Source organism: Meleagris gallopavo, chromosome 1 (genome assembly GCF_905368555.1).
Source record: "Meleagris gallopavo chromosome 1, MGAL_WU_HG_1.1, whole genome shotgun sequence".
Classification (NCBI taxonomy): domain Eukaryota; kingdom Metazoa; phylum Chordata; class Aves; order Galliformes; family Phasianidae; genus Meleagris; species Meleagris gallopavo.
The window spans coordinates 187,820,495-187,834,128 of record NC_139404.1 but is presented as its reverse complement, the minus strand read 5'-3'; the positions used below and the strand labels follow the sequence as shown (position 1 = coordinate 187,834,128).

The 13,634-nt window shown below is 39.8% G+C and overlaps 1 protein-coding gene across 12 annotated transcripts in view; it reads left to right on the top strand.

Annotated features, from left to right (window-relative positions):
- The window catches only part of DLG2 (discs large MAGUK scaffold protein 2), a 1,005,161-nt gene that overhangs the window by 80,417 nt on the left and 911,110 nt on the right, over window positions 1-13,634 (top strand). Inside the window, exon 1 of one of the 12 annotated variants that reach the window (XM_085216434.1) lies at window positions 7,477-7,633. The exons of the other annotated variants lie outside the window; for them this stretch is intronic. Coding sequence (XP_085072560.1) covers window positions 7,606-7,633 — 28 coding nt within the window. The 5' untranslated portion in view covers window positions 7,477-7,605. Of the gene's footprint in view, window positions 1-7,476; window positions 7,634-13,634 lie in introns of those variants that run through there. 12 annotated transcript variants of the gene reach the window in all.

Sequence of the window (13,634 nt, the reverse complement as noted above, 5' to 3'; positions counted from 1 at the left end):
ATAGATATTTATATTTGGTTTTCAACATTGCCTAAAGAGGAACATTTTCTAAATAGATGTCAGTATTTTCGATAATTCTATGTGGTTCCTGCAGTAGCTATTGGAGAATGTTTTCTCATCACTTCTGTGATGCACATTTTAAGCAAGAAAGGATGCACATCCAAGCCCAGGACAAGATTTAGATCAAGGTTTAATTACCATCATCATTGATTTTACTATTTTGAATCCAATATACGAGAATGTGTTAATTTAGAGGAAGAAGAGATTGAGAATAGAGCCAGCTTTGTATGCAGAAGGCTTTTTTTGTTCTGTAGATCAACTGGTTGTTACGTTAAGGAATTTGTTTTTCTAACACAGTTACTGAACATCCTGTTGTGTCTTAATCTGCTTCCGAAGCATATAAAGCAGCTGTGCTTCATTAGCTTCAAGTTATTATGAATATAGAATATAGTCTTGTTTTGTGAGTGGGAATACTGAATGCTCAACAAAATGTGATACCTTTAATTTGTTTTTTTCTTCTTTTCTATTTTTTCTCTTTCCATGTAAAGTGATATTCCCATTTTCATTCTACTTCTGGGTCTTGCTGAGAAAAAGTAATTCACAAAGCACATAAAAGTTGCTTTGCTCTCAAATGGGCAGCTACGATCTGATAGCTGACTGCACTTCCTCTGCATATGAGTGCTGGAAATGTTGAGCTTCTCTAAAAATAGAGTCTTTGTGTCCTAAATTAGGGGATGATATTAAGGAGGTGATATTTTAAATAAACTCCAACTTATAGGCAAAATTCCAGTGCAACAGAGTGGGAATCAGTTAATGGAAGTCACTGGAAAGAACCCACAATGTCACTGCACTGAGTGGTCTGAGCCACCAACTAAAGCCATGCAATGAGTATAACTGTGCTGTGACTTTCAAACTCCTTTGGAAGTACTTTGTGGAGGTGTAGTGCTAGAGACCTTCTCATGTACTAATTTTATCTATAAAATAAATACATTCATCCTGCACTCCTGCAATAAAAACATGACCAAGACAGGAGCAACCTTGCTCTAAGGTAACTCAGCATAGTTACTACTGCCCCGCATAATCTGCAGTGCCAATGATAATTGCACTTTCTATTTTGCCAACTACTCTGACCTTATTTATGAAGTATATTTTAGGTTCTAAAGGACCTGCGCTGTGGGATTGCATGAGTCTTTCAATTTTCAGTTTAAAAAAAAAAAATTTAAAATCTCATGGATAAAAGGTTGAAACTGTGAGTTACAGTAATCATCACAAGTAGGTGAATAAAAGGGCTCTATTTATGCTGTAAAAATATCGTGCCTTTAAGACAAATGCCTTGAGACCTGATGTAAAATCATTTTGGAAAATCTCTAGTGGTTTTCACAAATCGCAGAATAATTCATCTGAAGATTGAATTGACGTCTCCAGTTGATATTTGAGACTCTCCAAGGCAGAATATTTCCCAGCCACTCCAGTTTCTTGTTCCAGTATTTTGACAATGCTCATAGTAATTTGTTTTCCCTTATACCAAGCCAAAATTTCCCTTGCTGCAACTGTTGCTTTTCCTGTTTCCTTTCATCCTGTTCCTCTACACCTCTGACAAGAGTCTGTCTGTTGTCTTTTTTACACCCTTTAGTGGCAGGCTGTAATAAATCGTAGCGAGATCTTTCTTCCACCTTTTCCTCTTAAGACCAAATTAACCCAGATCCCTCAATGTCTTCTTGTGTCCTGACAATCTTCCTTGTACTCCCTCCAGTACATCAATGTTTTCTGTTCTGGGGAGCCTGAAACTGGACAGACTAATCCAAGTGAAAGTCTGGAGCTAAGCAAGACTAAATTTCCAATTATATCAGCTGAAATTCTTCTCTTGGACCTTTAAGATTGTTACTTACATCCAAATGGATCACTTTGTTATTTAGAGAGAACTGGGCCCTTCCATACTATTCACCTTTCTCTTTTAGTTGTCTACTGTAAGTTTAGATGCTTTGTATTCCAGTGGGATATTTCTCTACACTGCCTATGAACACAACAAACCCAACTGTTTCTATCTATACTGTACATCTCTAAGTTTAGGTGAGATAATTCCCAGACTGAGTCTTCGTGGGCAAGATATGACAACTGATCTAAGTTATAATGGCATAGCTAATGGCCACAGTCTTAAACACGAGCAAAATGCATGACCAATAGGTCATTCTTGGCTGCACAAACATTGCTCTTGGGAGTTACTCATTTCTGACACTTTGCAGGCACAGTAAGATAAATAGTTGCAAAGTTCATGCCCGAACAACGTTCAGTGTCTTTTGTTTTAATGCAGGAACTCTCATTTAGTCAGAAATTCTGCACATTTTATTAGGTATGATCTGAGCACTCAAGCACTGTCTTTCATGTGAGTGTCAGACAGATATGCCAGGGGATGGCAGAGGGCAAGTAATTGCATCTGGGCTGAAGATGTGCTGTGGGTGAGCTGGGAGTGACACTAGAGAAGGAGTATGCTAATCCTAACATCTCTGCTATGGGACAACTTTATGTCCACCATACATCATGATACATCACTATTACTTGCACAAAATTGCAATACCAATCAAACATTTGGAATTAAATTGTAATTAATCTAAGCAGGCACCACACACTGAATCATGAGCCATAATACGAATCCCTGGAAACACCTATATCAGCATTCCTACTGGTGACTTAATATTTCCTTGCCATAAGATGCTAGTTTAATCAAATATATGGGACCTGTAAGCAGCAGCTTTTACCAGCCTGCAGTTGCCAGGATATTTCCCCCTTCCTCCCACAGGTTATTCAAAGCTGTCTATCACTACAGGCTGTAGGATAATCTGTATGAGTCGGTATCCTTTCCGAAGAAAATATTGCATTCATTCAGGCTGGCAATATTACAGGGAATAACGGTTTATTGTACCTGATGCATATTTGTTGGCCTGAGTGCAAGGACGAGATGGTGAAATATAATGGCCTGTGATATACAGCAGGTGAGGATTAATGATCTAATGGTCTCTCCTGAATACATGAACTGCTGGGCTGTGTGCCAGAAGCCAGACAGGCTCCTGGTGTTCCCACAAGTCGCTATATTCATCTGCCCCTGCCCTCTTGAACTCTACTGAAACTCCCATTTGCACCATTTAGAGCAGGATATAGATGTGGGTAGTTAGCATTAAGATGAAAAGTACAACGGTTTATTGGGAACCTCTGAAATGCCAGGTAATTGAGGCAAAGCTAAGGCAAAAGAGGCTCAAATCCTGACAAACCAGACAGTTTGGTCTAAAGAACTTAGACTACATGGCTTTGGTGGCCTCAGTTCTTGCCACTCGGTGCCAACTCCATGCAGGTCCTTGGCAACAGGCTTTCAGCTCTATTTTATGCTCTGCGGGACATCTTGGCTCACTGCTGAACAGCATCCTGCTGCTGTTTGACACTGAGCACTGTTTGCGTCTCAAGCTGATGTTCCAAGTTGTCATTTAGCTGTTCCCTGCATCCTGGGGGTCTGGGTGCCTTGTCCTGTCCCCATGCTCCTGCACTAGCTCTGCTACTTGTCTGCATCCACAGTGAACCATGTTAGTTCTGGTAAAAAAAATTATTCATCTGTTTACCAACAACGTAGGTCCTGTGCCAGCTCACCATAGGATTAGGCAAGGTGGCACAAGGGGAAAAGGAGGAATATATTTCTGTGACTGAGAAACAGAAGCAGAATTGTCCATTTTGCAAATTGTGACATGAAAGTAGTATTTTCAGGGAGGTAAGCTAGCTGTACGAAAAGAAGTGCCCTAGGATGTATTCATGTTACTTCTGTAACCTAGTTAAGCTGGACTTGACTTGTAAATTCATGGGGAAGGAGGCAGTATCAATATTGGCTTTAGTACTGTTATTCACTGGAAGCCCTGATGGTGTCACTCTGGACAGCTCTCTAATTTACTCTGAATACAAAATTTCCACTTTGTATGATAAGCTTCAGACTGGCATGGTGAAATCTTCTGAAGAAGATGCTTTGACAAACTATGCACTTTTTATTACATATAAGCATATTTAGAAAACAGCTGATTTCCAATCATTCATAATATCCAAAATCTGGAAGAGAAGATCAATTACACTGCCTTTGCCCACTTTGATAAGGTAGAATCACGTTTTCTCAAAGCAGAGCCAACACAGATCGGGTTGTTTGAGAGATTTTTGCAACCTTCCTGGTACCTTTCTCAAGTATTTGACCCCATGATGGTGATTTTTTTCCTCACATTCAGTTGGAATTTTCCATATTGCCCATTTACTTTCAGTGTGCACGTTTGGGAGGAGTCTTGCTCCATCTTCTCTACAACCTCTAATTAAATAGTTGAAGGCAGCAGTGATAGCCTCGTTTGCTCTTTTCTTTTTAAGGCTTAACAAACCCAGTTCTTTCAGTCTGTCCTTGTCGAAAAACTTTAGAGATCTTCAGAAAATAATAGAAAGCCTGCCAGAAACAAAAATACACGTATGGTCTTTGGTGTGAATGGTTCACAGATCTTAAGGTCCTGGAATATGTAGGGGATAGCAATACTCCTCAGGGACCTTTGGTATAGCAAAGCCATTGTGGCAACTCATTAGCATCCCCACCTAGCATACGGGTTTCCCCTTCATTACTGTTCTAGTCTCTACAACTTAGTGATTCATGTGGTCTTTGTTCACCCACCTGCTTTTTGAACTTCTGTTCCATGAGTAATCGCTCAAAACAGGGCAGAAATTAAAATTGCAAGCAAATTCAAGATGTGGAGCTTCAGACAGCCTAAGGAGCTTGAAGGGAAACTTTCAGCTTTAATGAAGGTTTCTGGCTCACTCAGTGCCTGTATTTTCATGGATTTAATAGACAGAAACTGATTTATAATTTAGATTTGTAAATCAGTTACCCTTCCCTATCTCTTAGGTTTATCTTTATCACAAATATTCTAGAAGAAATACTGCTTTATTCTGCATGGAATAGCAAATACAGCATGCTAGGAAGATTAGTATTCCCTGCTACTCAGACAACTTTCATCAGGGAAGACATTACTTTCCTTTTTTTTACTTTTTTTTCATTTCTCAGTGAAGACTTGCGACACTGATAATCCCAGAAGATGAAGCTGCTCAGTCTTATTGGGTCTTTGCCAGCTGTTTCTTGTGCAACTGCTATCAAGGCTGGGCTCTGCACTGTCACAAGTCACAGTAAAAGATGGTTCAAGTTTTGCTGTTGTCTTCTAGCTCACTGAATATCAAATAGCTTGACCTCATATGACACAGCAGAAATATCTGAATTGTTTCTATGATTTGCTTTTAGATATCTCATTTTTTTCCTGCTGAAAAAACTTGATAAGCCTTTCTCTGCAGATATGTTCACATGGGCTTGAATCCCTCTGGCTAGGAGCTTAAGATATTTACCTGCTTTCAGGGCTTGTACATGCAAACATTTATTCTCTCGATTCACTGTTTTGCTCCCTCAGGTTGTCCATAGTTTACTGCATCTTATTTATCTTGGGGGCTTTATTTGAGTGGTGAACCTGTATCTCACCGATAGCTTATTTGAAGTTTTTCACCGCTACTTTTCTGTATTATTCATTGTCATAAATATTATGGATGATAGTTCTGTTTGAGGGGGGCGTGTAATAACTGCACACAATCACTGCTGTGGATTTTTCAGTTTTTTTTTTTTTTAAATTGAAACCTCTTTTAACCATTCACAAAGCTAACATTTTACTAAAATGGCTGCAAAATTATATATTCTCTACCAGCTATGATGGTCTTCCAAGACAAAGGAAAATATCTGTCGTAATGAATAAAAATATGATAATGCTGAACAACTAGAAATAAAATATATTTACCTTGTATTTTCCCAAATTCAAAGGTATGTTTCCCAAAGCACAAAAGAACCATGATGGGGATGGGTTGATGGTTGAACTAGATGATCGTAGTGGTCTTCTCCAACTTTAACGATTCTATGATTTTATGAATTCAGAGCCTATTGGACACCTCACACAGTCCATTTAGTAAAGCAAATTCCAGACCACCTCAATGCAGTGGTCATGGAGAGTTTTCCACATGTTAAAAGTGCTTGAAAAAAACTACAGCGGCTCCAGCATGAGGTACAGTTGTGTCTTTCCAGTACTTGCACAGAGATTAGAAGGAGGAGGGGAGACTTTTTACACAGTCTAATAGTGATAGGACAATGAGGAATGGGTTTCAAGTAGAAGAGGGAAATCCAGGATAGATGTTAGGATGAAATTCTTTACTCAGAGGCTCTGGCACAGGCTGCTCAGAGAAGATGTGTGTGCCCCATCCCTGGAGGTGCTCTAGGCCAGGCTGGATGGATCCTGGGCACCCTGAGCTGGTGGGGGCAACCAGCCCATGGCAGGGGTTTGGAACTGGATGGGTTTAGGGACTCTTCCAACCTAAGCCATTCTATAACTCTATGATTCTACGATGAGTTTTGATTTTCATTCTCTTTGCTCATTGCAGATGTAAATTTTCAGATTTTTTTTAGGCACAAACTGAGGCTAATTGTGGATGTTATTTGGGTAAAAGAGTGCCTCAGTGACTTAATGTGTATATTTCATATATGCAACTGAAGCTGCTGTTGAAACGGTCACTCATTTCTGGCCATGCATGTTGGCATTGTCATTCATTGGTCCCTTGCTGCACTTATTTGGTTTGCTGGGCTAAAAGAAAAATAACCCAGAAAAGAAGTGCATGTTTTTCTGTCAAATTAGTGAGTTGAATTACCTTGGTAGAAGACTTGACAAGCATCAAAGCTGGTGCAAGGAGCTGAACTTGAAGAGGTGTCTGGCACGGGGACAAGGAAGTGTACAGAAAGGTGAAGTCACACCAAGGTCAACTCTGAAACTGTGGCTGAGCAGGACTTGCTTCTCATTTTCTGTGTTGCCAGCTTTCTGCCCTGAATGTGCCAAAAAATTGATATGCGCATGAAGTATGCAGTTTCTTGTAATCACAAGTTATTGGTTGGTTTGTAGAGATTTTCAGATAACTTCCCTCCTCTAAAAAATGCCTAAAGACTCCTTCACTCCTCCCCTGCAAACCTGCCTACAGTCATGAATCTTGCTGAGCATTATTGATTTATCATATATGGTATTTCTGTAACAAGCATCACTATTAGTGTTTGAATAGAGATCTTCAACAATAAAGCACAAAAATAAAGTAAAGCTCATTCTTATCTCACCTGTTCTGGGATAAAGCAGAAGTTATATCAATGAAGATAAGCATTTCATGTGTACAATTATCAGAGCTAGAAGAAAACTTCAATGGCAGGGAGTGTCTGCATAATAACAAAACACCAGGTCATCCTTTGAACTACGGGATTATAAAAGGGCCCACTGTTGAAACACAATTTTTAGCTAATGAGCATGTGTCTTGGTGGCTCTCCCTGCCCCCATCTCTGTTACACATATTCAGGAGGATCTTGCTCAGTCCTTGCACTGGATTAGAAATCAGCTGTCATTAAGGAGTGCTTCACAGTGTAAAGGGTTCCATAGCGTGATGGTGCACTCGAGAGGCAGCCGTGGGGATTAAGCTGGATGGTAACGAGCTTTGTATTTATCAGTCCAGTTAAACTTCAGCCTGCTAAACATTTCCATGGAAACAAGGGAAATTTTGGTTCACTGTAAGTGGCATACTTTACTTTCTAACTGTACTGAAAATAGAATACTAAACAGAGACTAAACTAACTCATAAACAGTTTATTTTAGTAATAGAGTTTGAATAAGTCATGGCATTCAGAGATTGCTTTTCCATACCTCCTGCCTGTGATTATGGGTGAAGTTTTCGTTGGGCAGCTTCCTCTGGAACCTGCAACAGCATGAACAAAACGAATCAGGACAAGAGCTGTGGAATAGCTGAGGCTCTTTAATCTCTATATTTGGTAGAAAACAATTCAATGTCTTTTGTTGTGAGCTTTCCTTTCTTTCACATGACGTGTAAGTTGAGAGACTGGAATGTGCTTTTGTCCTGGAGATTTCTTATATATCTACTGCTTTACTGAAATGTCACGTGCTAATTTTGATACAATGGAATAGGCACTTGCTCAGTCAAAGAGATAAAAACCATATTGATGTACTAATAACATACTGAAAATGTGTTTCATTTTCCACTGGCACCTTTCAAGTCACTTTACAGAAAACTAAATATAAAAAAATCACGAGTGAAAATATCTTAAACATGTTGCAAAGCAGAGAAGTGAGCTGGCTATAATGAGGAAGAAGAGGAACTAGTGAGGTTCCTTGTGGTGTGCCTGGCTGCCTTGGGCTGTGCATACACAGATGAACTGGCCAGGTGACTCAGGAGGTGCTTTCTACTGGAAATAATTCTTACACTGTACTGCAATGCTGAGAATTGGTAAATGTAGGGAAAAACAAAACAAAACAAAACACTTTGAGTTGAGCATGAACACTGATCAGTCTGGAAATCAATTTGGCTGACTCACACTCAAAAATTTACATTATTCTCTGAATTTCAATAAGTCCAAATTCTTATCTTAAGTTACATTGTGTGAAGCCAGGAGTCGGGCTCGATGATCCATATGGGTCCCTTCCAACTTGGAATGCTCTATGATTCAGTATTCTAAGGGTAGTCACAGACAGCAGTAAAATTGGCCTTGAAGTTTATCTGAGCATAGGAAATGAGTACAGACTCACATCCATGACGTAAGGGAGAAGTTTCTCCTTGCTTTGGAGCTTACGGTGCTGTCTCTATTGATGCCCAAGTCCTCACAGCGTGCTTGTGCATTGCAAAGTAGTAAAGTCCTCAATTCACACAGGGGAAATAGAGACAATATCGTATTCCATCGTTTGTCCGATGTCCCAGAGGCTTTCTGCAGACAAGAGAATTAGGTTTTGTTACCTGAAAGCTTGATCTTATACTTAACTCTTCACACTTTTCCCATTGCTCGTCAGTTCATCCATCATGGGTGGATCATTCCACCATGATGGATGAACTCCATCTCTACAGTCCACTTTGGGAAGCAACAAAGTGTCAGCTCCTAAACCCAAGGGCATGTTCATAATAAACCATCGCTAAGAATTTCTGTTTCTATAGAAAATATGTTCATCCTGAGTTATTAAAACATGTTGTAACAGGTGGTGGGGTGTCCAGCTTCATTTCAGACCTCCCTGGACAAGAATGCCTGCAGCTGACTGCAAGCAGCTGTGTGTGTGCTTGGGGAACTTTGTCGGGCATTGCAGCTGTGCAAGGGCTTTAATCAAGAAGCAGGAAGAGAAATACAGAGACAATTCAGCCAAAATACTCTCCTAGGTAACTAGGATAAGAAGAAAGACGTGAATATATTGATAAGGTGAAGGTATTATTTCAAGGAAGAAAACCTGGAACTCACAGGCTCAACAGTGAGTATGGAATAGGGTACTTCAAAATAGCAAAAGGACTCTGAGTTTCATGGAAAACCAAAGGTGTGATGCTAGTCATGTAAGTGCAAGGAAAAGGTTTGCAAACATAAACAAAATGCTGAAAAAAAGCTCAGAAATCAGAAATGTGGAGTGTGCAATCAGGACACTGTGAGTATTCCCAGACAGAACTGTTCATGCTTGACGCACACAGCTTACAGACTGAGACCTACATTCTTCGAATAACATCTCCTGCTTCCTCCCCCCCCAACTCCAAAATATAAATTCTCATTTATAACGCATGTTGCTATAGCGACTTGCTTCCTTGATAGAGCTTCTTTATGCCCTTACAAACTGAAGACCTCAGCCTTCCCTGAGAAGTGTGTGGGCTTGGGCTGGGGGCAGAATTAAAATTTAATTCTGTGTACTGCATTTGTTGGATGCTGTTGCTGCTGAGGTAACACAGTGAGATTATATACTTCCTTTGTTCAGTAGCAGGAACAAAGCAAACTATGGAAATACCAAGTGGAGCAACAGAGCACTACAAAATCATAATGGTGCTTAAATAGTTTGGAAGTGGAACAACTGGGGAAAGGTTTAGATGGCATTTTATCCTATGTCAACAACAGGTGCCAGTGAAATGCAATTCGGTCAGAAGGTACTTTAGTTTTTAACAATGGCTCTGCAGTTTTCATATAATATCCAGATATGTCAGGTAGAGTTTGACTATGAAACTATTATATAAAAATGTGAAGTACAATGCACTCCAAATAAATGATGCTGCCACAGAAGATGCTGGAAACAGGTTTTTTTTTTTCTCTTAGTTTCCTCTTAAATGTGGCAAGAGTAGCATTAGACTGAACAGCTTGCATGTGCAGTGGGCAAGGTGGTAGTCCATTCAGTGACTAGATGGTGCTTCTATTTAAATTGGACATGTAATTAAGCAAATCTGGTGGGAGAAAAAAGAGCCAAGACCACTGTGGGGGTGCACAAATAATTGTAGGGTACTTGTTTATGATCTGCTTCCAGCACAACTATCTGTAGCCTTCAGAGGGCTTTGTGGTGTCTGAAGCTACCAGGAGAAGCTACATGAGAAACTGAATGGCCCCAAGGTGTATTTCTTTACCTTGTCCTCTTAAGGCTCTGGGAATTGCATCCACCAGTTCTGTGGAGACTTCCAGGAGCAGGAGATGCTGCTGGGATGCTTTACCTAATGTCTGCAGTCTGATGTCCCATCAGTTTCTGGCATCTTTTTCATTGTTTCCACCAGTATTAGCTGTTCTTTCTCCTCATCATCTTCTTTATCCTTTGGCATCATGGAGATGTGGTGGGATGACTCCTATGACTGGAATGTTGGAAGAATACAAGATCTTTAGGAAGGACAGACAAGGGAAACAAAGATAGGATGTCACCTTCTATTTAATGACAAATGACTTCAAGATGTCTTGGGATGGATGAGGAATCAAATTGATGGGTCAGAATCAAAGGGAAGGCAGAAACAGGTGACATGGTAGAAGGGATCTGCTACAGTCTATCCAACCAAGATGACCAAGTGAGTAAGGCCCATTGTGGACAAGGGCAGCCTCATGTTCGCAAGCCCTGGTCATAATGGAAGACTTCAACCACCCCAATATCTGTTGGAGAGACAACACAGCAGGACACAGGAGGCTTTCATGTTGTTATGATAGTGATGAGGCACTGGAACCATCCAAAGGCCCAGAGAAATTGTGGGTGCTCCATCCTCTAAGGATGTTCAAGGCCAGACTGAATGGGGCTTTGAGCAACTGGATCTACTGAGAGATGTCCCTGCCCACGACTGTGGCCTTGAAACTAGATGGTCTTAATGGGCCCTTCCAACCCAAACATTCTATAATTCTACGGTTCTACAGTTCTGATGATATCTTTTCTACTTAGCCTTTTTTGAAGGTCTTGGAGGTTTTTTCTCTGTCTGCTAGTTTTAAGAGGCATTAGCAGCAGAAACAAACTTTGGTTATTCCTCATTATTGATCACCTCTCTAGTTTATCCCCGAATAAGGAGAAGAGAGAAAACTGTAAATCAGTGCCTTGGATTTTCTCTACTACTGGAACTAATTTCTAATGGCAATTATTTTTCCACTTAAAAATAATTATCTTTATCTTCTACTTAGAAAATATAAATTAGGCAGTTCTCTTTGACTACATATTCTCAAGAGCATGCGGGAAGCTAAACTCACTGATATTGAGAAGATTTCCTATTTATTAGTTTAAAAATTGCCTCTGTAATCTGTCTAGGAAAGTCTGGGAAAAAATAAGAATTTATGCTTATGGAAAACTACATATTTCATTTTCTAACAAAATGCATCACTTAATCCTAACCGATCTTAAGCACAAATTTCACAAGTAGGGATCTGAGTGCTTTTATTTCCATCTTTCCATTTAAAATGACTTGTTGTTGTTGTAGGTCTCTATTTGCTGTCATCAATCAGAAACACAGCTCTTCCAACTCCCCACTCCCAGTATCAAACATGCTCAATTGTACAGGTCCCTATAGGTACAAAATAAGCTGTTGCAAAAACTGAAAGTCATCTACAGATACTTCAAAGACTTGTTTTCAAATGTGTTTAAATGTTTTGAGAGCTTCTTTAATGCTGAGTAACCTCTGATAAAATTTATTAACCTCTGATTTATATTCCTTATTTGATTTGCATTCCTCTTCTAAGTTATCGGTTTCTAGTTTCTAATTTGGTTCTTCAATTTGAGATATGGGAACAAAGTCTCAGCAGATGTAAACTAGCTTGTGCTAGTTCCCAGAATCTGAGAATCTGGATTCTTAAATCTACAGATCTTTGCAAAAGCAGTATTATTGCTTTCATTCCAGAACTGTATTATCAGTTGCAGCAAGAGATAGTAACATCTGGCATTAAGTTCAGCTTGCTGTGGCAGGCAATTGCTAGCTCTGAATACAGCGGTGAACCAGCACAATATTGTTCATTTCAGTTGAGCAACATTAGCTTTTAGCATGGCAAACTGTCAGCAGAGTCCAAAAAAAATTAGATTTAACATTAATGAGGTGATGGTCTGTATGATTTCCCATCTGTGGTCTTTTCAGGCAGTATTAGGAAGCTCTTATCTTCTCCATTTGTGTTTGCAAATCCAGGAAAGCAAAGCAGCCCATCCTTCCTCTTAAAAAAATGGGCTAATGCCAAGAAACAATGAACAAATATGAATCTGACAAATACCAAAACTTTTCTCATTGGAGGTCTGCCTGCATTCAGCATTAACCATTAATCCTAATGGTCTCTGCTGTTGAAAATGGAACAGCATTCCTTTAAAAGGCATGACTATACTCAAAAGAGTAGTCTTGGAGAAAAAAAATTAGCTTGAGCCCTTAGAATCATAGGCTGGTGTTGAAATGGACCTCAAAGATCATTTAGTCAGGCTGCCCAATGTCCCATCCAGCCTGGCACTGAACACCTTTCAGGATGGGGCATTCACAGCTTCTATGGGCAACCTGTGTAAGGGCCTCACCACCCTTCTTGTTTTGGGGTGTTAAGTCATATCTGACAATTGTATTGACAATATCTTTTTGTCTTATTTGTCCTAAAGAACTGGAGATACTATGAGAGAGACTGCTAAGTTCTAGTCTGTTGCACAAACTGTGCCATTAGCAGAATATTTCATTAGGTGTCAGGTGCAAGGCCAAGCATAATGCCTGAGAATAGACCTTGATGGCATCTCTAGCCACTTAAGAAGAGCTTTTACACCTGATTCTGACTGCATAGATTCAGCACTGACTTTAAAATCAGTGGTACAGACTTGTGAAAAGCAAAACAAAGGGAAATAAAGATGAAGGAGCTTAAGAAAAAAAGTGTTACCACACCAGGCCACTGAATGCTACCCATGAAATTTTGCAGAAGCTTTCTGGGTGAGGCTGAGACGGAATGAAAAACAGAATAAAGCAAGCAAAGAGAGAGCCCAAAGAGTCAGATAAAATGATCAGGTCTTAGTACAGAAACAAAATCTCAGAAAGACGGAAGACATACCTAATTTTATACTATTTCCAGTATAGCGTTCAAAGTTTCTTAAACAGAGACTTTTTTGAGAGAAGTGACATTGTAGCACATCAACAGAACAAGAGCAGATTCTCTGGTGAAAATCCATCACTGAAGCTGCAGTGTTTACTGGGAATTCAAGTTTCCGTGACATGAGGTGAATCCTGCATCCAACTGTGTTGGGCTTATCAGCAGTGAGGACTAACCCTGAAGTAAATGAGCCAGGCTGATTTTTGCC